The sequence below is a fragment of the Dryobates pubescens genome, chromosome 11, assembly GCF_014839835.1.
Source record: "Dryobates pubescens isolate bDryPub1 chromosome 11, bDryPub1.pri, whole genome shotgun sequence".
Lineage (NCBI taxonomy): Eukaryota > Metazoa > Chordata > Aves > Piciformes > Picidae > Dryobates > Dryobates pubescens.
The window spans coordinates 8,754,791-8,780,507 of NC_071622.1; the positions used below are offsets into that span (position 1 = coordinate 8,754,791).

At 49.1% G+C, this 25,717-nt stretch overlaps 1 protein-coding gene across 18 annotated transcripts in view; it reads right to left on the minus strand.

Moving 5' to 3' along the window:
- PTPRF (protein tyrosine phosphatase receptor type F) overlaps window positions 1–25,717 on the minus strand; it is a 416,351-nt gene that overhangs the window by 25,219 nt on the left and 365,415 nt on the right. For 8 of the 18 annotated variants that reach the window (XM_054165214.1, XM_054165210.1, XM_054165221.1 and 5 more), the window contains 9 exons: window positions 25,494–25,591; window positions 18,924–19,177; window positions 18,149–18,239; window positions 15,006–15,218; window positions 11,773–11,927; window positions 10,910–10,921; window positions 8,518–8,633; window positions 5,603–5,635; window positions 2,649–2,746 (listed from right to left, as the gene is read on the minus strand). In XM_054165214.1, the coding sequence (XP_054021189.1) occupies window positions 2,649–2,746; window positions 5,603–5,635; window positions 8,518–8,633; window positions 10,910–10,921; window positions 11,773–11,927; window positions 15,006–15,218; window positions 18,149–18,239; window positions 18,924–19,177; window positions 25,494–25,591 (1,070 nt within the window). The remainder of the gene's footprint in view (window positions 1–2,648; window positions 2,747–5,602; window positions 5,636–8,517; window positions 8,634–10,909; window positions 10,922–11,772; window positions 11,928–15,005; window positions 15,219–18,148; window positions 18,240–18,923; window positions 19,178–25,493; window positions 25,592–25,717) is intronic. The other 10 variants (XM_054165224.1, XM_054165218.1, XM_054165216.1 and 7 more) reach the window with 3 other exon arrangements.

The following is a 25,717-nucleotide window of genomic DNA, read 5'->3' on the forward strand; positions in this document are numbered from 1 at the left end:
CTGGGCAGCTGGCCTCAGTGCTTGAAAGTGCTGTTAAATATTTGCTTTCTGTCTGGGGTGGCATCGCTCATGGAGCATGAGCCATCTATAAACAGCCCTGCACCCCATGGAGATGTTAGGCTGCCAGGCTGCTCTGCAAAAACACTTAAAATGCAACTATTCCAAAGCACAATCAAACAGTAAATGGACCTTGGGGGTTCATCTGTGATGCTTTTGTCCCTTGACTCTCCCTGCTCAGCTGTGCTATGCCTGCTCTGGCAGCACTATCATGTCACGGGGAAACAGGTCACCACTCAGCTCTGTGTGGGTCTGGGGCTCACACAGTCCTAGTGAGAGTGCTGGGACTGTATCATCACTTAATGACTGCAATTGCACAGTTTGACAAGGTGTGGTTCCCTGCCTCTCGGGCTCCCGCAGGGGCTGCATGGCCTGCTCCCCTCCCACCTCCGCTATTTCTGCATCCACTCTGCAAACTGCCTTACTCAGCAGTGCATGCTGTGCTCATCCTGCCCTCCACCCCTCCCATCACAGGCCCAAAAGGAAGCTGTTGCCTTGCCAAACCCCCCCACACAGGTGTGACACCAGGATGGCAGCAAACCCATTGCTGCAGTAATCCTGCTAAGACATCTGCTGCTCCCTGCATACTCTGCCCAGGAATTTTCTCACTGGCATTTCAAATAGGAAACGACTGATGATCCCCACATGCCAAAAAGAGGCAACCCCTTCTGCTTTGGGGTCCATCCTAGTGTCAAACACAGTATGAGACTGTCATGTTCTGCAATTTCTAACTGATAAGGAGTTAAACACAGCAGAATCCAGAGGAAAAAAAATACATGCAACAATCAGCTACTTAATAGCTGCTTCAACATGAAAAGTACAACTGATTGGTGCTCTCAACCAGCCATGATAGTCTAAAGAAAGAGAAATGAGAAGAGAGAGGCTCATGAAAACAGCCAAGAGAATTTACTTAATGCTCATTTTTCCCCAAATGGTTCCCACGGCTCAGTATTATGCTGCAGGCTCCAACTGGCATGGGCCTAGCATGAGGATGGGAGTGCAGAGATGCTGGCTTTGGCTGAATCTCCACCGTGCAGCAGAGGCAGAGCCTGCCTGCAGTGCAGGGGACAGCCCTGCCTTAACATTTCAGCTGAACTTGTAACAGAAAGCCCAAAGCAGTGGCTGCATAAATTGACACCACTGGCAGGACATAGATGAACACACAGGTAAGTGCAAGGGAATCACATTGTTCCTCTTCATATTTCCCAAGTTGCAATGCAATGCTGTAGCTGGTGAAAGCTCAGCTCCTCTCTGGTCTAGACAGCAGTATGTAAAGCCCACCACTTGGCATCCTGAAGGAAAAAGGAACTCTGCACCTTCCTCAGATACAGGCAGCACACCCTTTGAACTAGCTGGAATTCGCCCCTTACCTGCTCGACATGGAGATCTGCTTTCCCTTTCCTGGCATATATAATCCTACCTCATGGCAAAAGTTCTGATCTCATCTCACAAATCAGTGTAGGTTTGCTGCAGAAAGGAGAGGCCACAGGCACAGCCAGATAACAATTCAAACAGAAGTGCTAACACATGCAAAGGACACTTCCCAAATTTATTCCCTCCTTAGTACTAGAGGGGAGTTTATTTACAATTCCCCTGCAGCTCAAGAGGGTCCTGCATGTAAGCACAGGAAAACAATCCTGCCACTGCTGCTCTCACGGCTGCAGAGGGACCTTTCCAAACTTTACACGTTTTCAGCCTAATCATAGAGCATGGAGAGTGGAGAGAATGGCAAGGCAGACCTAGTGCACAGCCCCCTTCCCCTCTGTGTGTGCACTCCTTGGCAAGTTGTCTTCAGAGCAGAACAGGAATGGAGAGAGCTGGGCTGGGAGAGGATGGGGAAGTTCACCAAACACTCAGCACATGCCTGTGCATGTGAGCAAAGGAAGCATTGGTGAAGGGTGCGGACAGGACCAATTCAGGGGCTCCACCAGAGATCCAGAGAAGAGCAAGAGCATGATTTAGCAGCACAGGGTTGCTGGCAGCTCAGAACTGCAGGGAGGGGAGCTGGGACTGCTCTAGGGCAGTTGGAAATTAGCAGCATTTCTGGTGTCAGATACCAAATGTCACAGCCCAGTGACAGCGGAGTCCAGCAGTGCACAGGGGGAGATCAGATGGGGAAAGCAGGGATGAAAACCCAAATGCATGTTTGCCAGCAGTGGAGGATGGCTCAGAAAGCAAAGCTTTGAATGTAGATGGAAGGGAAGGGGCAAAGGATGACGTGGACTGAAATATCTCAGTCAACCTGCATGGAGAGCAGACCTCACAGAGCAGAACAAAGTTAACAGTGACAGCCTGGGCAGGTAGAAATGAGCTCCCATTCATTCCTTAGTCTATAACCATGGTGGGAGTGCAGCAGGCTGCTGTGCATTCAGCTGCAAGGCCTTTTCCTGGTACAAGTCATGCTTCAACTGCTCAAGGCAAGTTCCCACTGTTCTGGGGCTGGCAGGGAGAGCTGGCAGGCTCTCAAGCCTGGCTCAGGGCCTGTGAAAGCGATGCCGGTGCAGGGGAGGCACAGCCCAGCTTCCAAGCCTTCCCTGCTGGGGGTCCTGGCCAGCATCACTCTGCCTTCACCGGGACGCTCTCACGCTCACCTCATACTCCTGGGAGAACTTCAGCCCATCATTGGCCTTCAGCCTGTCGATGTTGTCAGCCAGGTCCGTCACAGGGATGGGGGGATGGTCGCGCATGCCTGCAAGCAAGACAAGGTGGGAGGAGGGAGAGGAAAATGGTTACGGCCGAGGAAGGCTCGGCAACATCTCGTGCACAGCAAACCCGACAGGTGGGCGCGAGGCGGACACGTGTGAAGCACCGGGCGGGATGGATGGGCGGTTGGCGAGGTCGGACGGCATGCTGCACACACTCTCAGAGCACATGGTTCGGTGAAACAAAACAGAAAGGTGATGTGCACAATGTGCATGACCGGGTGGGCATGCTCGGACGGTACAGCCGCTGGGCACACAGAGCAGGCCGCACGGTGGCAAGCCCCCAGAAGGAACGGGCACAGGACAGGCTGGCAGTGCGCTTCCCAGGCTCCTGTGTGGGCTGACGGTGAACACACTGATTATCTGGCGCTCACACCACCGAGGGCTGAGGCTGATCCTCTTGCTAATCCCTAACAATGGCATTCACCGACGGGAAACTTGCCCAGGCCTGCACCAGGGAAAGTCTCTGTAGATATATGTGCACAGCTTTTTTTTTGGGTGGGCAGATGCTGCCCCAGCCTGTGGGGAGCTAAAGATGGGAAAAGGCCCTGTGGAGTAACAGTTGCTCCCCCTGATCAGATATTGCACAACCTAGAGCTGAGGAGCAGCTCTGCCCACAGCTGTGTAACTCGGTGCTTTGCAATGGTGCTCTGGAAGCAGAGCCAGATCCAGGGCCTAAAATCCAGCTCCACTGGGCTGGCTTGTGCAAGGCAGCACGCGCAGTGACGTGCCCTGCAGCAGCTTCTGGAAAGACTGCTGTGAGCTGGGATGCAGCTCAAGCCCTGACAGAAACCTTACTCTGTCTAAAGCAGGGATACACCATATGGATCATCCTGGGCACAGCCCAAGCCAGAGGAGGTGATCCCACAGGTCCTGCATAGGGTATAGGTACTGCGGAGGTCTGCACGTGGAAATGGGAGGAGCCCTACCTAGGCTCTAGGCCTCAAGGCTCAACCATCGCAACCTCTTTCTGCTGAGATGGTGAATTGGCAAGAAGATGGCTGTGAAACAGCTCATCCAAAGCCTGGCTCATCCAAATCTCAAGGCTCGTGACTCCATCAGCTGCTCTGTAGGTTTCCCAGAAATCCCACGTGGGTAATAATGATTATTAATAGGCTGAAGCTGTTGATTCACACCCAGGGAGACAGGTTGGAGCATGTCCAGGAGCTTCTAAATAGCTCAGGAGGCTGGATGCTGCCACAGATGGCAGTGATGGGCTGCTGAGGTGACAGAGCAGTCCCCATGCTGACTACGGTGCATTTTACACAGCGGTGACAAGTCACTAGGTGAGAACACGAAGTGTTACATCATAGCCACTGCACAGCAGGGCTCCTCACACCTCTGCCAAAACCATCTGACATTGTTGCACATAGGCCGGACCTGGTCCAAAACGCACTTATCCTTCTATCAGCAAGCAGAGCTATCCACGGATGGCCTGAGCACACAGACAGATGGAGAAGATTCTCCTCTGTCTTGCTTAAGTCCTCCCTGCAAATGGTCCTTGGTTTGTCACTTCACCCATCAGAATCCCTGAGGTAGTTGAGCAGGCACACAAAGACAACACTCTGATCTCTGGTTGATGTCAGAGCTCCAGAGCCTCAAGAGCAGCCTGTGCAGTTACTAGCGAGCAATGGAACAAGAATAGTGTGGGACCAAGGCAGAAGTGAGAGGCTGGAAGAAAGAGCCTGGAACACAGCCACAGGGTGTGCTTATCCCAGTGTGGTTATGTATGAAGTACAGCAGAGCCATGGAGAACAGCAGAGCTGCAGGCACTCATCTCTGCTGAGAAATACTACAAGGGGGTCTTTCCAATATTCAGTTCTGCTGGCCAAAGCAGTGTTGCACCATCAAAGGAGCTGCAAGAGCTGATGGGGAGGAAGAGTTTCCATCATGGTGAACCTAGAATGATTGCTGCTGACAGTGTAGGTCAAGACAGAGGAGAATTGTACCCACTATCAGGACTTCTATGTGCTCTTCCAATGACCCTGACAAGAGGACAGTGAGCTCTCCACCAGGCTAGATAGGCTCAAAGGTCTCACAATGCCTGCAGGGCTGCAGCCCCTGGCTCTGCTCCTGGGGAAAAGCATCTGTTCTATGTACTTCTTTCTCAATTCCTTTGTGCACACACAGATGCCTTGTCCATCAAGCAGCAGGGAGGACACAATTTTATGGCTGCTTGAGAGTGAACTTGAAGCTCATGAGAAGAGATAGAGGTGTAGTTACACTCTATATAACCTGCTAGAGCAGGAAGTCCCTCTGCTCTGTGCCTAGGACTCTGGTGCCAACACCACCAAGCAGACCAGCTGCACAGCAGTTCAGAGAAGATCAGCATCCCTTGGCATCCATTCTGGCAAAGGTGACTCAGATTAGGGAAGCCACTTTGCCTGAGGTAGGAGGAGAGTGTGCTCAGCTACTGGGCTCAAGACCACTCTTCAGTGTGTCCATTAGTGGTTTTTAGCTGGCCACTCCCTCCAGAACAGTCAAGCTTATCTGTCCCCATACTGGGCCAGCTGCAGGCATGGTGCCCCAGCAGAGCCTGGCATGCCACTGCAAGGGGGCAGGAAGCCTGGGAGCAGGTGAAGGGCTGCCACAGCGTCCTGGCAGCCTAGCACTCCGCGCCTTCAATGGTGCACTGTGCTGCGGTGAGCTGCTGTAGTGCCGTGCAAACAGTACCCAAGCTTGGCCCCGTATGTCATGTCAGAAAGTGAAATCACTGCTGTTCTGCAGTCTGCTGTGAGTGAGGGTGACCTTCATGACATTGAAACAAAAATTACAGAGACGAGAGAGAAAGGGAAAGAAAAAGCAAAAGGTGTCAAAAGGTAAGTACAGGAGTTAAAACTAACTTGAGATATTCTGGCAACTGGGGACACTGGCACCTGCAAAGAAAAAATGGGGCAAGAACAGAAATCCCATTAGCCTTTAGTCATCATTGCAGAAGTTCAAAAAATGGAAAGACAAGAGATGAATGGTTGGGCTTGATGATCTTAAAGGTACCTTTCAACCTGAAAGGATTCTATGATTCTTACAAAGATGCAAAGGAAAGCACTATCTGCCACAGCACTAGGAGCCTCCCTTCCTCCCAGGACTGTTTGCCCAGCCCCAGAGGCTGCTCTGCAGCTGGTCCTTACATGATGGGCTTCTGTCTCTGGCCACTGCCACGCCTGATGCTGACAAATGTATGGAGCTAGAGGTACTCGCAGGAGACTTGAGTGCACAGGTCTTTATCTGACACTTAGAGCTACATTTGTCACTGCACACCCCTGTCCATGGCATTGTGCCCAAAAGGAGCCAGTCAAGGCAGGTGGATGGCAGGTACAGGGGATGTCTGTGCTGCTTGGTGGCCAGGAAGACTGCACTCAGACCCAGCAACCTCTACTCAGTGCCCCTGAGCCTCCAGCTCGCTTGCAGCTCATTGCCAATGCAATTCAGCCTCATTTCATGGTGTATTGGGACACTGCCTGGTCCCATATCCTCTTAGTGACTTGGCACAGCAGTACATTAGTACAGAGAGGCCAACAGTGGGGGAAGTAACCCTTATCTGAAGTAAAAACCATGAAAATGAGAAAGCTTAATATTTAATAACAGTAGCCCAATTAATTATGCATTGAACAACTTTTCCCTGCTCAGCACACTCCAGCAGGGAGACCAGCTACTGAAGCATGCAGGGCTGGTGGCCAGCACCTCTTGTCAATGCATCCACACAGCACTGCCTCAACCTTGGGTAGGTGACAGGGGCAACAGCACTGGCCTGCTGGGCTCAGTGGTTTTCATGCCTCCTCATTAACAAGGACAAGCTCGTCAGGAGCTGGAACAATCACTTCTACCTGCATGACACCCACTTTCACCCTGCAGAGCCTCACAAGTGATGCTGGGGGAAGGAGGTGGGGAGGACACAGTGATGTCACTTGATGGGGGAGCCCTGACTAGCAGCATCACAGGGTACTGCTGCAGTCCTGAGTGAACTGGACACTTCAGGTTGTTTTTGTCTCCCCAAAGAGCTCTGCAAACTTACCAAATGAGTCAGAATCTGTGGCTTATCCTTAGTCACAGGCTGGAAGAGATTTCCTGGAACCCTCCTTCCTACAGCTGTAGCAAGGAATGCTTGTTGTGAACATCCCAAACTTGTTGGAGATGTGTGTAGGACAAGCCTGACCTATCACACTCCTCTGTGCAGTGTAAACCATGAGCACACAGAAAGATGGCTCTTGTGTCCCTGGGTAATGGAGACATGTCACAGAAGTCTATCCCCATGCACAGGTGTCCTGGAGCAGCCCTGCTCAACACCTTGCACCTCCTCAAGAAGCTGTATGCTGTTGCTGACTGTGTGACTCCCTCCCCTAGTGCTCCTCGCAGTGATCTGCCTGGCGAGATGTTCTTCCTCTAGCACAGGTGTCTCCCTTGCTCCTCATACCATTTTCCTCCCATGCTGCAACACCATGCTGCTCTGTGTTGTGTCAAATTAATGTGCCAGATCTGCTGGCAACTGCACATCTCTACCTGTGAGAAATGCCATTGGTCTTGCCTGAGAAATGCACCAACTACAGACCTCTGACAGGAGCTCTGGCATGGAGGACGATGTGCTCGTGAAACTCACCTCAGGTCTGAGCTAAACTGCTGTAAGCAACAACAGGAAATGCTCCTCTCCCTTACCCTCCCTCCCAGAGGCAGGTTTACACCAGGAAATGGTCCCTTCAAAACTCTCCTATTAGATGAAAGCTCTTAGATGAATGAGCAGCAGGAGGAAAAGGAAAGTAGGTTACAGACCAGGAGGAGCTGTAAGTTAGAAGAGAGCTGTATGTGCCTCATTTATTGCTGAACTGCTCCTTCCATCACAAAAGCCCAGGCTCTCCCCACTTCATCTAGGACTTGGACTCTCTGAAAGCCTCTGAATGAGTCAGGGTGAGTCTGTCTCTGCTGCAGTGGCAGGTACTGTGCTTTTGATGCCATCAGAGACGTGCAGACACAAAGCAGTGGCACGAGACCTTCCTGCAGCACAATGTACAACTGCCTCCACGGGCTGGCAAATGAGCTACACTCAGAGGCACCACGGCGCAGCGCAGGCATGATGAGATGCTCTGCAGTGAACAGCCACATACAGAAGGCAAAAGTTTTTACTGAACTCTCCTCTGTGCTGGAGACCACTGTGACTAGCAACACCCTTCACTGGGCCACAGCACTGGCTGGGGAGCAATGAAAGTGGCAGGTAGCTCTTCTTTACCCTTAGCTGAGCAGAGCAGGATAGTTAGCACACCAAGGACCCCAGGGTGAAGCTGCTGGGACACTCTCAGCAGTACAAGGGCTCTCTATACCTCCTGATCACTTCAGATGCAGCCCCTGGCACAGCTCTGCACCAGCTGTGCTCAGTGCTGAATCTCAACCTGTACCAAGCCAATGCAGCACTTAGGAAGAACAGTGCAGGTGCAGGCACTGGTGAGCTCTCTCAACTCTTTGTGGAGGCTCCTCTTGGCTCAGGATAACTGCAGTGAGCTTCATGTAAGGTCTGACACACACCACACACTAGGCTGTCCCTGTCCAGGTTCCCCAGCCTTGTGTGCCTGCAGTGACAGGACCAGGGAGAAAGATTTGTAGGATTTAAAGACCAGAGACTGGACACCTGAGTATCCTTTGTCTAAGACTCCTCTGTGCTACTGTGACTGAGAAGGTGCAGAGCTTCTGGGGAGGAAGACTGCAACTCCTCCTCTGCCACACAGATCTGGGAAACCAGAGGAGGGGCACAAGGGGGTTAGCTGCTTCTTACCTGGAGTCTGGTAGTTGAGCCGCCTCATCTCAACTGGGTCAGAGGAGTGGGCCAAGAGTGAGTCCTTCAGGCCAATGGAGTGCTCATCCTTGGAAGAGGGGGAGTGTGCCCTTTTCCTATGGACAGAGAGAACAGAGACAAGCAGGTGAGCTCTGGCAGAGACCAGCATGAACCCCCCTGATAAGGAGTGTGGGTCCCTGCAGCCCAGACACACAGTTCCATCCCAGGCTCCCTGGTGTTCTGGCCAAGCCCCATCCTTTTCTGTGCTTCCAATTTCCCATCTATAAAACAGGAAGGATCATACGTAAGAGATGGCAGAGGTTTGATTAGTGAGGCACTTGGAAATGTGGTATTTTCTGTAATATTTATTAGAGAAAAAAACCAGATAGATGCAAGTTGTTGTTTCCTCTTTCTCTAGGAACTATTTCCTGTAGTGGAAGGATATAATAATTTTTTTCCCCCCAAGTATTAGAAATATTTAAATATAGAATGCTGTAATATAATAGTGTAAAGGCTCTTCAGGGTGTGTTTTATTGGGCCATTAATACATGTCTTGAATGGTTGAAGGCACCCAAGGCGTGTATTAATGGAACAATAAAATACACTGTTGTCTCTTCATGCTATATTTATGCCTAGAGCAATGCCACCACCACAGGCTCCTGCTTGAATTCACAGGCAAAGCAGGGACAGATCCAATCAAAAAGTGGACAAATGAATATTAAGGAAAATCCAGTACTGCAAGAAGGATTCTCTTAAGTCCCACTTCCTGCCCTGCAGTAGAGGAGTGCTGGGCAGGAGCTGGACAGCAGCACCCCCTTCTGAGTCTGTGCTGACCCTGACACTTCACCAACGTGCTGAGCATGCAGCAATATGCAGAGAATTTGTCTTTTGGTCTTTTGGCTACAGCCCCCAAATGGATTTTTCCTGATGATGAACCTGTCTGATGACCTGATGTTTTATGGAAGAAAGGGAGCTGCATCACTTCTAGTCTGCATGAATGCTACCACATTTACCATCCTGCAACTCTGCTGTCTACTTCTTTGTGAGGCATTCTGAAGTGCCCTGAAGGGTTGTCAGGTTCTGCACAGAGGCAGCTGCGTCTCTGAGTGGTGGTTACCCCAAGTCATATGTGATCAGAAATGTTCTGCATAGGCACAGGGATGTCATCACTTCCACAGAGAGCTGTGTGTGCTGGGCTGGCACTCAGGAGAGGCAATTAAGGAATTTAGCACATAAATCACGAGTGAAACCTGCATTCCTACTGTGGGCCAGACTGTGAGCAAGCTCCAACTGCAGCCAGTGGCTGCACCAAACGCTGGAGCTGTTCAATGGGGAGGACCAGCTTGTGAGTCTTGCACTACTCTGAGTTATCTCAACATCCCAGAAGCCTTCTAGCTGCCTGGACAAAGACAAAAGAGCTGAAGGACTGAGAGCATTGATAGAAAGGAAGGAAAATACATGGCAAACAAATAAAGCAGTGTTTCTTCTATCAGGAGCAGGATGTGCCATGTGCTACTGTGTACCAGTCCCTGAGCCTTTGAGAAAAGAGGCCCAGCTTTTCTGGGGACTGGGCACAGCACAGAGCTGATGTTCACCACTCATTTTAGCCCAGTCAGGGCTAAATAAGCCTCTAGGTCCCAACCCATCCACAGTTGCTCAGCTTCAATTCACTTCCACTGTAGATTTGACACTGTGAACATGCTGCACAGGAGAAAATGCCCTTAAAGTGAAGCTGGACAGCAAAAACTGCAGGCTAACACAGGCTAACACCATGAGCAGGAGGGTGGTGCTGGAATGGGATATGCTGCTGCAGCATGGGCTGGGACAGCAGGGACATAAATGACAGGTCTGAGCACAGAGGGCTGTTGCTGCTTTCTGGTACTCCACCCACGTCAGGCTCTAGGACAAAGCAAAAAGCTTAGCCAAGCTGGGCACAGTGTCTGTGGGGCACAGAAATCTCTCCCGAAGCCACTTTGCTCTCCATAAAGATCAGCAAACACTTTCTTACAATTGCCTGGTATTCCCCTAAAGCTTCCCCATCACAGACTGCAGGAAAGCACCTGCATTCCTGATGGAACAGCTCTCAGTCTGAAGTGACTGAGAAAACAAAAACCCCCGTAACTGCTGCTGCTGTTGGGTTTTTGATTGTATTTTAATTGCAAAACCAATCTGGGAAGTCTTTATGTTGGAACTGCCTCCCTAGGAGCCGTGAGATGCTGACAATTGCTAGGAAGCTGATACCTTTGAGGTAACAGTCTGTGTACCCCCCAGGGCTGGCATGCCCCACGCTCCCAAAAACAAAGATGCCCCTTAGTAGCTCCAGGCTCAGCTTTCAAAAAGAGGAAAGAGAGTTGAAATTTTAGCAAAACAAGGAGATAAAATGGATTCATACCTTTCTTGCTTACTAGATCCAGGGAAGAGCAGAAACAGAAGAAAGGAGATGATCAGTGACACAGAAAGGCACTGGCTGCACATGCACAGCAGAGCTCCACTTAATCAGCCAACAAAGGCAGCTCCCTGCCCCTTGCTACAGATACATATGTAAATACAGAGTCCAGGAGGAGCAGAACCTCAGAGCTGAGCTGATAGAGAATGACCTACTGTAATTGAACAGGCTACTCCAACACATGCAAATGCAACCTGTGGCTCCTCAGGAGGACTAACAATCATCTCATACTACAGTTACAGCTCTAGCAGGACTGCTCTGCTACACAAAAGCAGGTGGTTGCTTCAGCAGGGAGCACGGTGTGGATGGTCCTGATCTGCCAGGCATGACTGAGAAGTTTCAAGAAGAGAGCTCCTACTCTGACCTCAGTCGGTCATATCCATTGCCCTGTTCTCACCACCACCTTTCTCTAGACCAAATCACAGTGGTAGGGAAGCCTACCAGAGATCAAGGAGGCAATTTCCACAGAAAACAAGTATGACAGATGCCCCCAAGGCTACAAATCCAAGCTGAGACCAGAGAGTGTTTAGACTGGCTGTAGGGATAGAACTGTTCTCATCTGTCCCACTGGTCACGTTTCCAGAATTCACAGCAGCTCTGTGTCCTGGCAAGGATATTAATCACTTTCTGCATACCCAGCCCTTCTGCTCTTTTTATATAGCAGTCTTCTGCTATGCCAGGTAGAGATCTGCTCCTCCCCACGACCATCAGGGCCTGTCTATCAGAGCACCCCATAACTGAAGGGTCTTGAAGGTGCCGACACCTGTAGTGCTTGTACCACAACTGCTATGTCTGGGACAGGATCTCACCTTTTGAAGAGAAGTATAGCAATGACAATGATGATGATTAGTATCACAGCCAGGACGGGTCCCATCACCCACAGCATCTCTGGTTCATCCTGCTGCTTTGCTGAAGCCACTTCCATCACGATCTCATCCGAGTAGGGGCTGGCTGCATATCTCTTCTGAACAGCACCAGCAGGAGAAGGAGAGAAAAAACAACCATCTGTTATACTAAAGCAATAGCTATGTCCCTGAAATGAGGAGGTTTCCCCTTGCCTTTGGCTAGCAGGGAATAGTCATGCTTCTCAAACCGCAGCAGCACGCCATGGGATTCTCCCTCCCTCAGCATCAGTGGAGGTCACACTGCAGAAACAGTCTCTTCCTGGTGTGAAACATTCCCAGTGCCAGCAAATTCCTGGCTGGCAAACCTGGCCTCGAGGTGCCAAGCTGGAGCAGCCCAGCTAAGAAGCACTTGCCAGCCCTGGATTCTCTTGTAGCCAAATCATGAGCTTTTGAATCCCAACCAATAGCACAGTGGGACTGGCTGATGATTCCTAAGTGGTTTATAATACCTACTGTGCTGATACCAACACATCTCTCCAGGACAGAGCTGTATTAGCAAACCCCCTGCTGGGCTAGATGTTGTTTTTTTTTTAAAGGAATAAAATGACAAGAACATTTTCTACCTTATGCCTCAGCCATCAACAGACTCATGCTTACAGGTTCCTTTCCAGAGACTCCTACAATCTGGCAGCCCAGTGATTTATAACCTGAGGGGACAGCTTTCTAGCCCTCCCAGCAAGATAGGATTAGCAGAGACCCAAACCCTTTCTGCAGAAAAATGACACTGCACCTGGCTTGTTCTGCTGCTATGGCTAAGGCTTATGGAGCTGTGCTGTTCCTTCACAGCTCAGCCTTGCTGGGTCAGAGGGGTTAAATGCTGTAAAAAAGAAATCTTTTCCCCCTATTACAAAGAGCCAAAGCTGTATCAGTTTAGTGCCTGTGGCTTTTGAGCAGCACCTGCTGCCCAGCACTAGGCAGTCAGAAACACTCTACTCTTGCCACAGGACGTTTTGGTCACCGGAGAGGTGCTTGTGGATCTATAAACTGCCTTCTTTAAGGTCCAAGTCTAAACACAGATGTCAGGTGTGTGTGCAGGTGAGAAGGAGAAAGGGAAGCAATCAAGCGTGCTGGTGTCACACAAATGCTCATCTTGATATCCTCTCACAGGTGCTCTTGATCCCAGCCAGCCTGGTTTCAAACATGCATGCAGCACTGAGAATGCTCTTATCTGTGCCATCCTTCTGGCAGCACACACAGGTGCAGCATCCTAGCTGCTCTCCTCAGATTTACCAGCAGTCAGAGATGCCACTGGCTGGAGGGGGAGCATGGCAGGTGGTTGCTCTTTAGTCTGCGAAACCTTTCAGCCCTACAAGATCCTGCTTCAATGATGCTGAAATAGCTGCTGGCTCCTGGTTCAGCTCTGTTCCTGGAGAAAGTCTGCATGGGATCACTGCAGCCCATCGCCCTGTTCCTACAAGGGAACCCTTGTCCAGTTCAAACAAGACAGGCAGTCAGCAGCAGCTCCATCTGAGCACAGCAGAGACAAGATCATCAGTGGTGAGAGGATGGGGCAGAAAGCCTGGGGCTGCTCTTCGTACAAGGAAGTGGCTATTCTGCAAGGAAGGCACAAAGGCTTTGCTGGTGACTACCCAGAAAGGTTAGGGGGAAAGACTATGACGACCTGTGCAGCAAGGTAATGTGTGTCCATCTCCTAAGCTTTGTGCAAGGAGTCAAGATTCATATTTTTGCAGACACATTTCAGAGATGCCTCCTTCCAAGAGAAAACAGAAGCAGAAGAGATCAGAAGGACTGTTATCTCAGTGGCATTTCCAAAGGCAGACTGTGAGGTGCAGGTGCCCCTGCTCTCAGAGATGGTGTTTCAGCCGCACTCCCCCTTGCCTTTGAAGAATGGCAATGCTATGCCTGCCTGCTGACACTAGAGACACAGCAAGCAATTTAGGAGGAGCTGAGTGGGGGAGGTGGTGCACAGACTTGGACACAACACCTCATGCTTCAAATGAAAATGGATGTGACACAGAAGGAGATGTAGAAAGGTGGTCTCTAGGAGCAGGGTGTAATAACTCTGGTGCCTGGTGGTTCACTAAAGGGCTGTGGCAGATCTATGCTAGCCAGACGATGAGGAGAGTTTGGAATCAACTAGTTAAGGTCATCTCTTCCTGACAAGAATTGCCAATATAGCACATCCTGAGGCCTCTGCCTTACCTTGCTGTTGATCTGTGACTCTCCTTCCCTCACAAATGTGCACATCTTGCCACAGGAACACGTGAGCTGGATAAGTAATGAAGAACTTGACCAGCTCTAATGAGCCATTAAAAGCAAATGAGACTGAGGAAGGAAGCTGCACCTTGGAAGCAGACCAAAGGATTCTGTGCATCTCTATTTCCATTATTTACACAGTTGCCACTGCTACTGCTGTCACCATCACTCCTGCTCTGTGTACTGGACACTGATGGACAGGTCTTGCTGTGCTGCTCCCTGCTTACTGCATCAGCTAACCTCTTCTCACTCACATGCCCAGGCCCTATGTGCATGCTGGCACACAGGTAACAAAGGCATAGCTTATTTGCCTCTAGCAAGGAGAGAGATGGGAGCAAGAAAGCCTATGCAGCAGGCATTTGTGAAGCTTTGCTCTGCTGACAGCCCACTGTGATGGAAGGCAGGTTTGCTTCTCTAGATGTCACCTGGGAGTGAGCTCCTGGACACAGAAGGCCTGTGAAGGAAGGTTTGTGAAGGCAGGTTTGCAAGGGGAGCATCCTTTTCAGCACAGAGCCTCAACAACCACTGTGCAGGGTAGGATTTCAAGGCTCTGTTTTGCAGTCACTTACTTGAACCAAAGCAGAATGAGAACCTATCCCATCACTATCTTGTGTCAAGCTGTGCACTGGGTACAGACCAGAAAGCTACAACTGAGCTTGTGTAGAATGTGTGTGTTGATGCTACTCTCCACTCTCATTTGTTATGTCAAACATACGTGCCATTTCCCTCCAAAAACAACATCTATCAAGTCAACTCCCACGGCTGCCTCCACTTGTGGAGAACAGCTATGCAGCCTCACTCTCCTCTCTTCAGAGAAAACTCCATCATCCCAGCTTGCAGTAATTGTTCACCCTGCTGGCACTGTGCCTACCTCAGCTCTGCTAGGAAAAGCTGTGCCCCCCCCAGCAGAAAGTCCTTACCGTGTCTCCGTCCTCCAGTGAAGCCAGCACGAAGCAGCGGTAGCTCAGGTCCTGAGACAGAGGCTTGTTGTAGAAACCTTTGTAGTTCTTCTCATCCCCCAGGGTGAAGGTCTCGGGCAGCACATCCACTTGAGCAGCAATGTAGGGCTTGAGTCTGTCTGCTTGGCGTCGCTGGCGCCTGCTCTGGCTCCCTTGGCTTATGGCCTCTAGCAGCTGGGGACAGACAAGGTGCATCACTATGACTTTGCCCAGTGTGACACCGCCTTATGCTGTTACCTCACTGGTTGCAGGGCAGCAGAGCGGAAAGGAAGGGAGGGGAAGACATTGGGTTTGATTTGGACACAGTAGTACCCAGAAACCAGAGAGATGCATAATCTGTTTAGGCATTGTTGGGCCACCTGTCAGCAGACCCTCAATGCAAGCACCTCTGCCAGGATCTCAGCTTTGAGAGAGCCCTGGGATCTGGATACAGGGAATGTTAATGCTGGGAGAGCCAGTCTGTCCCATCACCCTGAGTTAAGGGGCTGGGAGGGAACTGGGCCACATTCTGTGGCCCAACTATCCATCTGGACAGCAGCTCACAATCTCTGTGGACACTGGCTACGAATTACATCCTGACAGTGATGCATAGGGGAAAAGTGAGGTTTGCTGTGTCTTCTGTCAGTGCCTCAATATTTCACTTGCTGCTGGGTTGCAGGCAGAGCTTTGTGTAAATCACACAGAATGGAACAGATTTCATGGGATGTTCAGAGTAAAAATAGCAAATTTCATAGTCAGCCACAAATTCATGAAAAAGGATATAAACACACAGAAACTGAATTACACTGCTAAGAAAGACCCTCAGATGTTTCAAGATGTTTTTCTAATGAATAAAAACGAGTATCAGGTTTGGAAGAGAAACTCTAATTTGAAATGAAGGAGGAGGCATGAAATACATTTCACACAGGAATGTATCAGTGCAGCGTTGTTAGGGCAGCCAGGGAACATCAGTGGGGCTGTGGACAGAGATGTGCACACAAAGCAACACTGCTGTGCTGAGATCACTCCCTCTGAGGAGAGAAGGCTGAGTAAGGCACCTTCTGCTCTTTCCCCTTGACAGCCCACCCTTGCTTTCTTATCAATGCTCATGTTGGAGCAATTTAGGAAAGCTACAGCTTCTCATTGCAGTATCACCAAAAAAAAAAAGGAAATAAAACAGGAAATAAAATGATGGAGAAATTTGTTTCACAAATATCCTTGTAATTACAGGGTAAAAAGGCAGAAAGATAGTCTATGGACTGGGGAGTTTGCTCCATACACACATCTCTTGGGCCCTGCTTGCAATTACAGCTGAGCTCTTTGGGGCAGAAAGCACAGCAGTATGTGCACGGGCATGAAACTAAAGGGCTCCACTTATGACTGAGGGTGCTGGATGCTACTGCCACTTACATCTGTAACAGACCCCCAAAGATTGCACTGAGAGAACTCTAGGCTTGCAGAGTTCAGATCCTGAAAAATCTGGAAAGTAGTACTGCTGGTGCAGAATTAATTCAGCTGTCTTATAGATGTGCATTGTGTTACAATCCTTGGCTGCATGGGCACACACAATCTCTTCTGTAACTCTGCTGCTTTGTTCAATACACAGGACAGACAGTGCTTAATCAAAGAGCAGCTATTCCATAGTTTGTTTTCTTCTTTGCAATCTGCAGCCTGAGGCCTTGTTTATTGCTTACTATTCAAATCCAGCTCTGAAGACAAAATTAATAATTTCCTTGTGGGCTTTTCTGTGGTGCTGATCACTATAATATTACAAGTGGTTCACAAACACTAACAATCTTATCTCCCAAACACCCATATGAGGTGAGATGAAAACGATTAACCTAATTTTACAGATGGAGAACAGGGACATTAATGTAAAAACCATCCACTAATTCTGAATAGCAAACTGAAAAGACATCAGCTTGGTTTGCTTTTAAAGAAACCTCAGCTTTTTTACAGCACTGACTATCCAGCAGAGCTCCTACTGACTTTCTTTGCAGCTGGGGATGCTTAGGCTTTGCAAATGAGGCTCCAGGATCTCAAACTCTGCAGCACTCAAAAAACCCAACCAGAATGTGCAAGAGAGTAACTGCTAATCAAAACTTTGTTTTAAATCATTTGACCACAGGGCTGGGTGAAATGGATAGAAACCCATTCTCTCAACAGCTAAAGCTCAAAACCAAACCATTTCCTCTCATCCAAGTCTTCTGTTTCTTGTGACATCTTCCTACTTCTGCAATGAAATGGTGCAGAAGACCTACAGATGATGGTTCTCCATCACACAAATGTGCTTCCTGTGCAGAATATGCTGTAAGATGGCACCCCATGGAACAGACTAGGCAATCATGTAATTAAAGATTAATGATACACAAGGGCTGACTTACATCTTCCAACACTTTGTAATTTCTGAGTGCTTCAAGCTTGCAACTTTGTTCTCTTAATGGACCTTGCGGTGTGTGATCTCTTGGAATTCTTCCTTATTGCTTTGGGGGATGTGTGTGAGGTGGGGTGGGAAGAATAATCCCACAAACCCCTTGTGTGGGACTCTCCTGGCATCCACACAGGTACCATGCTACATGTTGGAGACTTGGGTATGGAACAAGCTTCATCTTAGGGTGAATGGGCTGGTGAATGCTGAAAGCCTTTAACAAGCAAGTGGGAAAGGAGCTTTGTGGGGTTTGTTAGATACCAGAGCATGCGCTTTATCCAAACTGCAGGCTTAGGTCCTGTCCAAAGAGGGAAAAGCCTCCTGGCAGAACCACTTAACAAACTGAAAACACACCTTTCTCTCCTAGCTTCTTTTCAAAATCAGCACAGTTGCTTCAGCTGAAAAAAGCTGCAAAAATTGCACAACCCGAGACAGGACCTGTCCTGGTCAGACTGCTGAGACACTGAAGTGTGGTCTCCTAATGGAGCACATTCTGCTTGACTCTAGCCTCCTTCCTACATGCTGTCACCAGCCCAGAAAGGCTGAGTGGGCATGGCACATCTCACAGCGACCCCCATCTCTGGTGTACAGCCCACACCTATGCCTCTGCACCCATGCTCTTGCCAGGAGGTCATGGCAAAGCTTGCTGGGTCACTTGGGAACCACTTCCATCACAGCAGCTGCTACAGACTCCTACCTGGTCCAGCTCCATCTCATCAGGCGTCCGCCACCGAGCAGTTGGGCTGTTGGTGCTCTGATCTGCTGGCACGACCACGATGTAGTACCACCTGGGAAGGAAGGAAAGCACAAGCACTGGGTCTTAACTCATCCCTCTGGCAGGTCACCAAATAACATGTGCCATATGCCTCTCAAGGATGACGTGCTCCTTTCCCTGCCCTTTCAGCAGCAAAATGGTTCAGTAAGGAAGAAGCTGGCTTTCCAGCTGTACAAGAGATGAGAATACTCCCGTTAGCACTCATTAGGTTAATGAAGATCTACAGACTGTGCTCCAGAGGGTGGTGCAGGAGCTGTGAGAAGGACATTTATATAAACGGATTGTAGCAAAAACCCTGGGGGAAACTGTGCTTCAGCACAAGGATACCACAGTAACAAATAAGACTTCCACAAACTTGCTTTTTTAATCTCCTTGAGGCTTTAGGCATTATTTATTTAAAGGATATTATACAGTGCCAGAGAAAGTCCCTCCTGATCCTCAGCTGTGTCTGGAGTATACTCACCAGAGTGAGGGCAAACTGTCAGAGAATTGTCTTAATTTCATTGCATATAAATATTTGCTCAGAAGGAGCCAGCAGTGCGAACCCGTGTTATGAGCAAATGCCTGGCACTGTACTGCAGCCTGCTTGAAAATTCACCTTCAGGTTACAAAATCCACAGGTTGGCAGAGGTCTGCCCTGCCTTTTTCCCATCTGTAGCCCTCCACCCTGCTTTTTCCACCCAGGCATAACACCCACCTAACTGGTACAGCCGTCTGGACTTTGGGAAGGGTAAGTGTGAATTTTCCTTCCTGTATGTACTTGTTTGTGGCGATGGGTTTGCTTTGCAGGACGTCAGGAGCGGTGCGGATTGAGACGAGGTGCTGGAGCCCCCCAGCACTGCTCCCGCGGTTCATTAGCACAAAAGAATAGTCCGTGTCTGGCTGGAGGTCACTGATGAGTTTCTTCATTGAGTGGCCGTCCACCTCCACACTCTGGCTGTTGTATAGAATCTGAAACAGGAAAAGGACACACTCATGCAGCTGACAGCTGCTGCTGAAAACTCACACTCAAAATAGCACCATTAGAGATGACAATGTGGCTCTGAGCCCTCCCTCAGGTGGCTGGGTTACTGTGTGTTTTGTAAACAGCCACGAATCTTTAGTTAAAGAAGAACAACCTCCAGCAGAGGGTTGAGCTGTGCTCCCTGTGCCTCACGGTGATGGGGCACAGAGGGGGTCATGTCAGCAAAGCCAGGGTGGCCAGTGGCAGCGGTGAGGCTGGTGGTGCCACACGTGCTGCTCTTCAGCACCGGGCTGGGGGAGGCATCCAGATGGCTTGCTTTGCCCTCACACGGAGATGAATGGGTCTTTGTTTCTTGTTTCACGAGACTACAACACACAATATGCTTTTGGTGTAAAATCCCATCTGCTTTAAATTGCTGTCACTCCCATGTCTACCAGCTGATGCCTGATCGAATGGCTAATGCAGAGTATCCCCCTCCTAGCAAGGTGACCGGTGGGGGGTGGGGGTGTTACACGCCTCACAAATGATCTGACAAATCCTGTGCAGGGCTCACAAATTGGTACTCGAAACAGGGCTCTGCAGGTGTGACACCCTGTTGCCATGACAACAGATGCTGGTGCTGTGGCAGCCGTGGGCAGGAGATTGGTGCTGCTTTTCCCTGCCGTGCTTGCAGTGAGGGGCTGCTGGTCAGGGTAGGGCAGAGCTGGTGACAGCCTGAGGCAGCGGGCAGCCCCTATACACAGCTTCCCTCCTTGGGCCCACCAGCCCCTCAGCTAACATTTCCTCAGTGCCCTGCTGCAGACATGTAGGACCCTCATCTCCCCCCAGACACAGCAGCCATGGGCCCTGCTGTATTAGATGCACCAACCAGACCATCTGGCCTGGGAACCTGATTCTGCTGGGACAATTCCTGTACCCCAAAACTCTGGGCACTGCCTCTGCAAAGCCAGAAACTCAATCAGCTCCTGGAGACAAGTAGGTGTAGAGAACTGGAGAGACTAAAAGTTCCACAGGTGTGCTAAACCACATGTTTCCTTCCACTGGGTGACTGTCCAGTATGGCAGGGGAGTGCTGGATTCCTCAGAATGGTGCAGAGACCGCATGGCAAGAGCTGGCAATGGCAGAGCTGCAGCATGTTAAACCATGGCAACTATTACGTGTTATATAGGCAGAGACCACACAGTGAAATGTGCTCTTTCCAATAGTGGCCTTGAGAGAGAGAAGACAGCTCTGTGGAAGAAAAATTACTTGAAGTAAAGCAGATTTTTCACCAGCTGAGCCCACTGTTCAGGCTGATGCAGGCAGCATGGGAGGGACCACATATTCTTTCCAAGTCACCTTTGAAGCAGGTGGCAGAAATCTGCAGGCTTACTGGCACCAGGGCAGGTGATTAAAACTACTCTAATATTTAGTGCTGGAACTGGGAGAAGGAGAGAGACCCTAGAAAGGGTTCTGCAGGACAGCAGGGACCAGGCCAGGCCTAAAATTCGCAGCTCTGTTTTATTGTTATCCAAACAGTGATACCCACAGCATACTTCAAATCCTCACTTTACGTAGAGGTTGGGATAGGAAAAGGGACCCAGCTCTTTTGCTGCTGAGAAAAGACTCCTTACAGGTCACAAAACAGCAGTGAAGAGCCAGCAATGGAGAAGAGATGCAAGCACTCTCATTTGTTGACATGCTTTAATCTTCAGGGATGAACTGAAAAAATAAGTCCCAACTACTGAAATAATTGAGGTTTGCAGGGACAAAGCCACCGCTGGCTGCCCTGCTGTGCAGGAAAGGCTGTCAGTGGTGGGATGGCCAGAAGGAACAGTTCTCTGCTGTGACTCCTCTCAAGATACTTCCTCCTGGACTTTATTCCTTTTCTCCAAAGACATATACATCAGATGGATGTTACAGTGAACAAAAAGGGTAAAATGAAGAAATACTTCTTATAGTGCTGGAATATCAGATATTTAATTGGCAGCTTTCACCCTGCTGTGACACAGAAGTAGGCACAACAAAGGCAGGAGTGCTGGACTTCAAGTCATCTTTGCTGTGCATGCCAGCACTACCGCTTGCAATGATACCGCAGTAGCACTAGTCAAAAAATTCCAGGTGACAGCATGTCAGAGGGTATCCTGGGGGAGCACCAGGACCTCTCTTCATGTGCTCCAACACAAACTTGAACAAAATCAAAATTCCAACATGGAGCACTAGGCTGGAAGGATAAAAAGGCCACAAGGATAAAAAGGCCACAAAGAGTTCTGCTGCCTCTCAGATAAGACTTCTCATTATGAATCCTTCCCTAATAAAGCTATCACAAACTGCTTCTGTGTGTGCTCTAGGGAAGGCCCTTGCCCACTAACTGCCTGCAGGTGAGGCATCTTCTGGGGCCATAGCTGTTCTCATGCAGCAAGAGGAGGCAGAAGAGATATTCAGGCACTTCAGAGTTCCCCTGCTTGCTGTGCAATGGGAACTGGTCAAGAGACAGCCACAAATTCAGTCCTGACATGAGATGATGGGCTTTTACTGCCATGCACAGAGGTTTTTCCCAAAGACAGTGAAACTGGCATTTGCAATGCTTTCCTGAAGCGTTCTCTGCCATCCGTCCTTTTCACAGTGGCTGCAGCAGTTCTGCGTTCCTTTACCTGCCACAACACATCGACTCCTCAAAAGTTATGCACCATTAGGTAAGGCCTCTACACAAACCTTACACTAATGTAAGGGCTCAGAAACAGCCATTTGTGTGCAGCTGCAGATGCCCGGGAGCTCAGGCAGGAATGCTATTTAAAGGTTGCATCATGGCCCACCGGTAACTACTTAAGTCAGCAGCAGATTTGGCTCAAGGGCTCCGAACTGCCAAACATTGCTGACTAGCCCATGGATTGCTGTAAAATGTCATTTGCGCTGCTCTTACCCACAAGAGAAGATTTGCAAAGGTGGGTCCAAATGTCACTTGCTGAAGGTCTGCTGCTTGATTTCAAGGCAGTAAAGAATGTATTGAACTAAGAGATGAAAAGACACGGTGTGCAACAGTGGAAAGGATAATGACTCGATGGAGAAGTAGACCAGGTTGCCGTTTTTGCGGGCGGGAATAATTACTACGTTCCACGGTCAGACAGTGTGAGAAAGTGCTGCCCAGCGTTCTCAGGGGGTTATTTCTGAACCTGTACCATAATTTTCAAAGGGTGCTGTTTCTTCCCCCCATTTGTAAAATACGTTGGCACGCTGCCTTTAAACAATATATTCTCTGTCCTGCTCTTAGGTTGAAGAATGTGTCTCAGGGAAGTGCTGTTTCCCCAAAGAAAAAGCTGTATCCATCTTGCACATTTCATGAAAGCTCCAGAACAGCTTTCTGCAAGCACACTGGAATAGAAAAGGTATAGTGCCTCAGCCCCACCACAACTGCTGGACAACATTTTACAAGGAATTTATCTCCTGGGCTAGAAGAAGCTGTGAAAATTCCCCAAAGAGATGTCAAACCTTCATTATTGATTCAGTAGCAATGAAAATTCCTAAGGTCTCAGTTCATCCCCTATAAAATACAAAAAGCACCAGTCCTGCCTGTGCCTCACTATTCATTGTCAGAACAATATCTACTTTAATTAAATCTGTTAAAGTGGAATATGACACCCTTTGGGACATAGATTTAGCATGAGACTGTTTATCAAGTGTAGATAATACTAATTGTTCCCATGGAGATTTATCTGCTATGCTAGTTACAGTATTAGGCTCTGGCATCAGTGTCCCATGTGCCTGAATTAGAGGAGAGAGGTGAACCTTGTTTATAAAAACAAAAAGTCCTGAAGGTTAAGGATTTCTTTCAAGTGTCACAACCATCGACCTGGAGTTGATGCTCCTAGCTGCTGGCCTTGACCCATGTGTGCCTGCAAGTCTGGGACTATTAATAGAAAGAAGACAGTATTAGAGAAATACCCTTGTAACACTCTCATTTGCATGACTGCTCTTCAGTTAGCAAGTGGCTAATGCCATCTGCTCCTGTGACATCGGAGGGTTAACCCACAGCAGGGGCAGACCCTGAGTCACAGTCTGTGTAAGCAATCACAGCTAAGAGGCGAGGCATCAGCATTACGTCCTTGGCTCCTGGCTAACTCCAACCATGCCACCATCCTTATGTGGTACTAACATTCCAAAGGTCACACTGTCCCTTTCTAGCACTGTGCTGTCAGACAGAGATGTGGGCTTTGTGCCACAAGAATAAGACAAGATGAAGCAGACTGGTTTTTCAGCAGAGTGCAAAGTAACAGAGCTCCGTGAAGTTCCTTACGGCCAGATATCTGAACACTGATCCTAATGCACCCTACCTCTGGGAAAGCTTTGAATACCACAAGGTCTTCACAAATGCCTTGTTTGCGTCAGCTAAACTCTGCATGTTAACAAGTGCCTGCTATTGATCATGGTAATTCAGCTTCAGGATTTAAACAGGGAGACTTACTAACAAGAAAGGAGAGGTGCTCACACACTTTGAAGTAGATGCGGTTCAAGACCTTCCTCTCGTTTCCCTGTCCATGGATCCCCACAGCTCCTGCAGGCCTTGCATCTGCTCTTTAGGCACAGCACGGCAGGGTGCACATGCAAGGAGAAAGGGAAGTCACACTGCTCCCACAGCTGTCCACTTTTGCAGCAGCGATAGATAGCCGCTGAGTCTGGGTGGAAGATTATGCTTGGTGATGTGACACATGGGTCTCATTTCTTAAGGGAGAGAAGTCACACTGGGATCTGAAGAAACTCCTATCACACTCTAGTCTTTTACCCACACTGATGATCTGCACTGGGTGACCAACAAGAACAGAAGACGCTGAGTTACTGGTGTTGTCTGCAGCTTGGTGGATGACACTACATCCACAACTGTGCTGGAGAAAAGAGAGCAGCAGCCATTCCTCCGGAGCTCCCTCCGCACTGACACATCTTGTATTGCTCGCATCTGTAACCTTTGGGATGCTTTTCTCCTTCACTCCCTGAGATTATGTATCTGCCCTGAAGTAGTTGATAGAGGCCATGTAGATATTTGAGACAGGACATGCTGCAGAAGGAATAATTCCTAGTTTGATTCACTGACCACTTTGTCCTGGTGATCTCTTGCAATTAAATCACATTTATAACTTTTCATGGTTCAACTCAGTCAGGCATCAGGCTTCTGTAACCATTGCAGAGGAGCTGCAATGGGCAGCTGACCAGTGGGCCCCAGCCAGGTGACACCAGACAACAAGATACTTGAGAAGGCTGATGGAGGAGTGAAGCACTGATTGGGACTGTGTGAACAACCCTGCTACTGCTCATGGGAAAAGCATCAGTGATTTGGGGTGTCAGATCAGTTTTCTTTTCCCTTCAAAAAGGCAAGTAATTCAGGGCACTATCAAGGGAGGAGTAGGTACTTAGCAAAAGTTGCTAAAGCTTATGAGTTTCTAGCTGGATGGTGAGAAGCCAGAAGTACGTATTATGATCACTGAGACACTCCTAACTGCCTCTGCACAGCACATGCCTTCACTGCTTGATGTTTCTTCTTGGTGTGCTTCAGCCAACATTATTCACTTCTGGTTTGTTACCATGACCAAATGCTTAGAGGCTACTCCCCAACTGATCAAAACAGAAAGAAATTAACAAACTACACCTTCTGTCCTAAGAAGAGTGAGAGGATGCAAGCAGCATTGTGCTCTGTTGTGTGCAATGGTTCATGCACAGATGCTCAAAAGGAATAGAATAGAATAGAATAGAATAGAATAGAATAGAATAGAATAGAATAGAATAGAATAGAATAGAATTACCCAGGTTGGAAAAGACCTCCAAGATCATTGAGTCCAACCTATCATCCAACACTATCTAATCAACTAAACCATGGCACCAAGCACCCCATCCAGTCTCTTCCTAAACACCTCCAGTGATGGTGACTCCACCCCCTCTCTGGGCAGCACATTCCAATGGCTAATCACTCTTTTTATGAAGAACAACTTCTTAACATCCAGCCTAAACCTGCCCTGGTGCAGCTTGAGACTGTGTCCTCTTGCTCTGGTGCTGGTTGCCCGAGGAAGAGATCAACCCCCACTTGGCTACAACCTCCCTTCAGGTAGTTGTAGACAGCAATAAGGTCTCATCTGAGCATCCTCTTCTCCAACAGCAGCTACCTAATATAGGCTTGGAGGTATGAGCTCCACAAGACCCCAGGCCAGTAAGCAGTATGACCTGCTCTGTCCACGTCTTGCCTGATGGCCTGAAAACATTATGTGTCAAGAAGCTGCTTTTCATTGTCATGCTCAATGCCACAGGCGAAGCTCCCTGTCCTCTGCATCTCACTCTTACCTTAAAAGGCACTGCAGATTTATAGGAGTCAGGCACTTCCCAGCTCAGTAACACAGATGTTTTCATGACGGCATTGACGCGGAAGTTCTTAGCAAACACTGAAATGAAAAACAAGATATTTGAGCTCTGTAAGGCCAAGTCAGGAGGGAGCCAGGCAGCAGCTCGGCTCCAAGTCTCTCTTTGTCTAACTCAGCAGCAGAGGTCAAAGAGTTCAGCTACAGCAG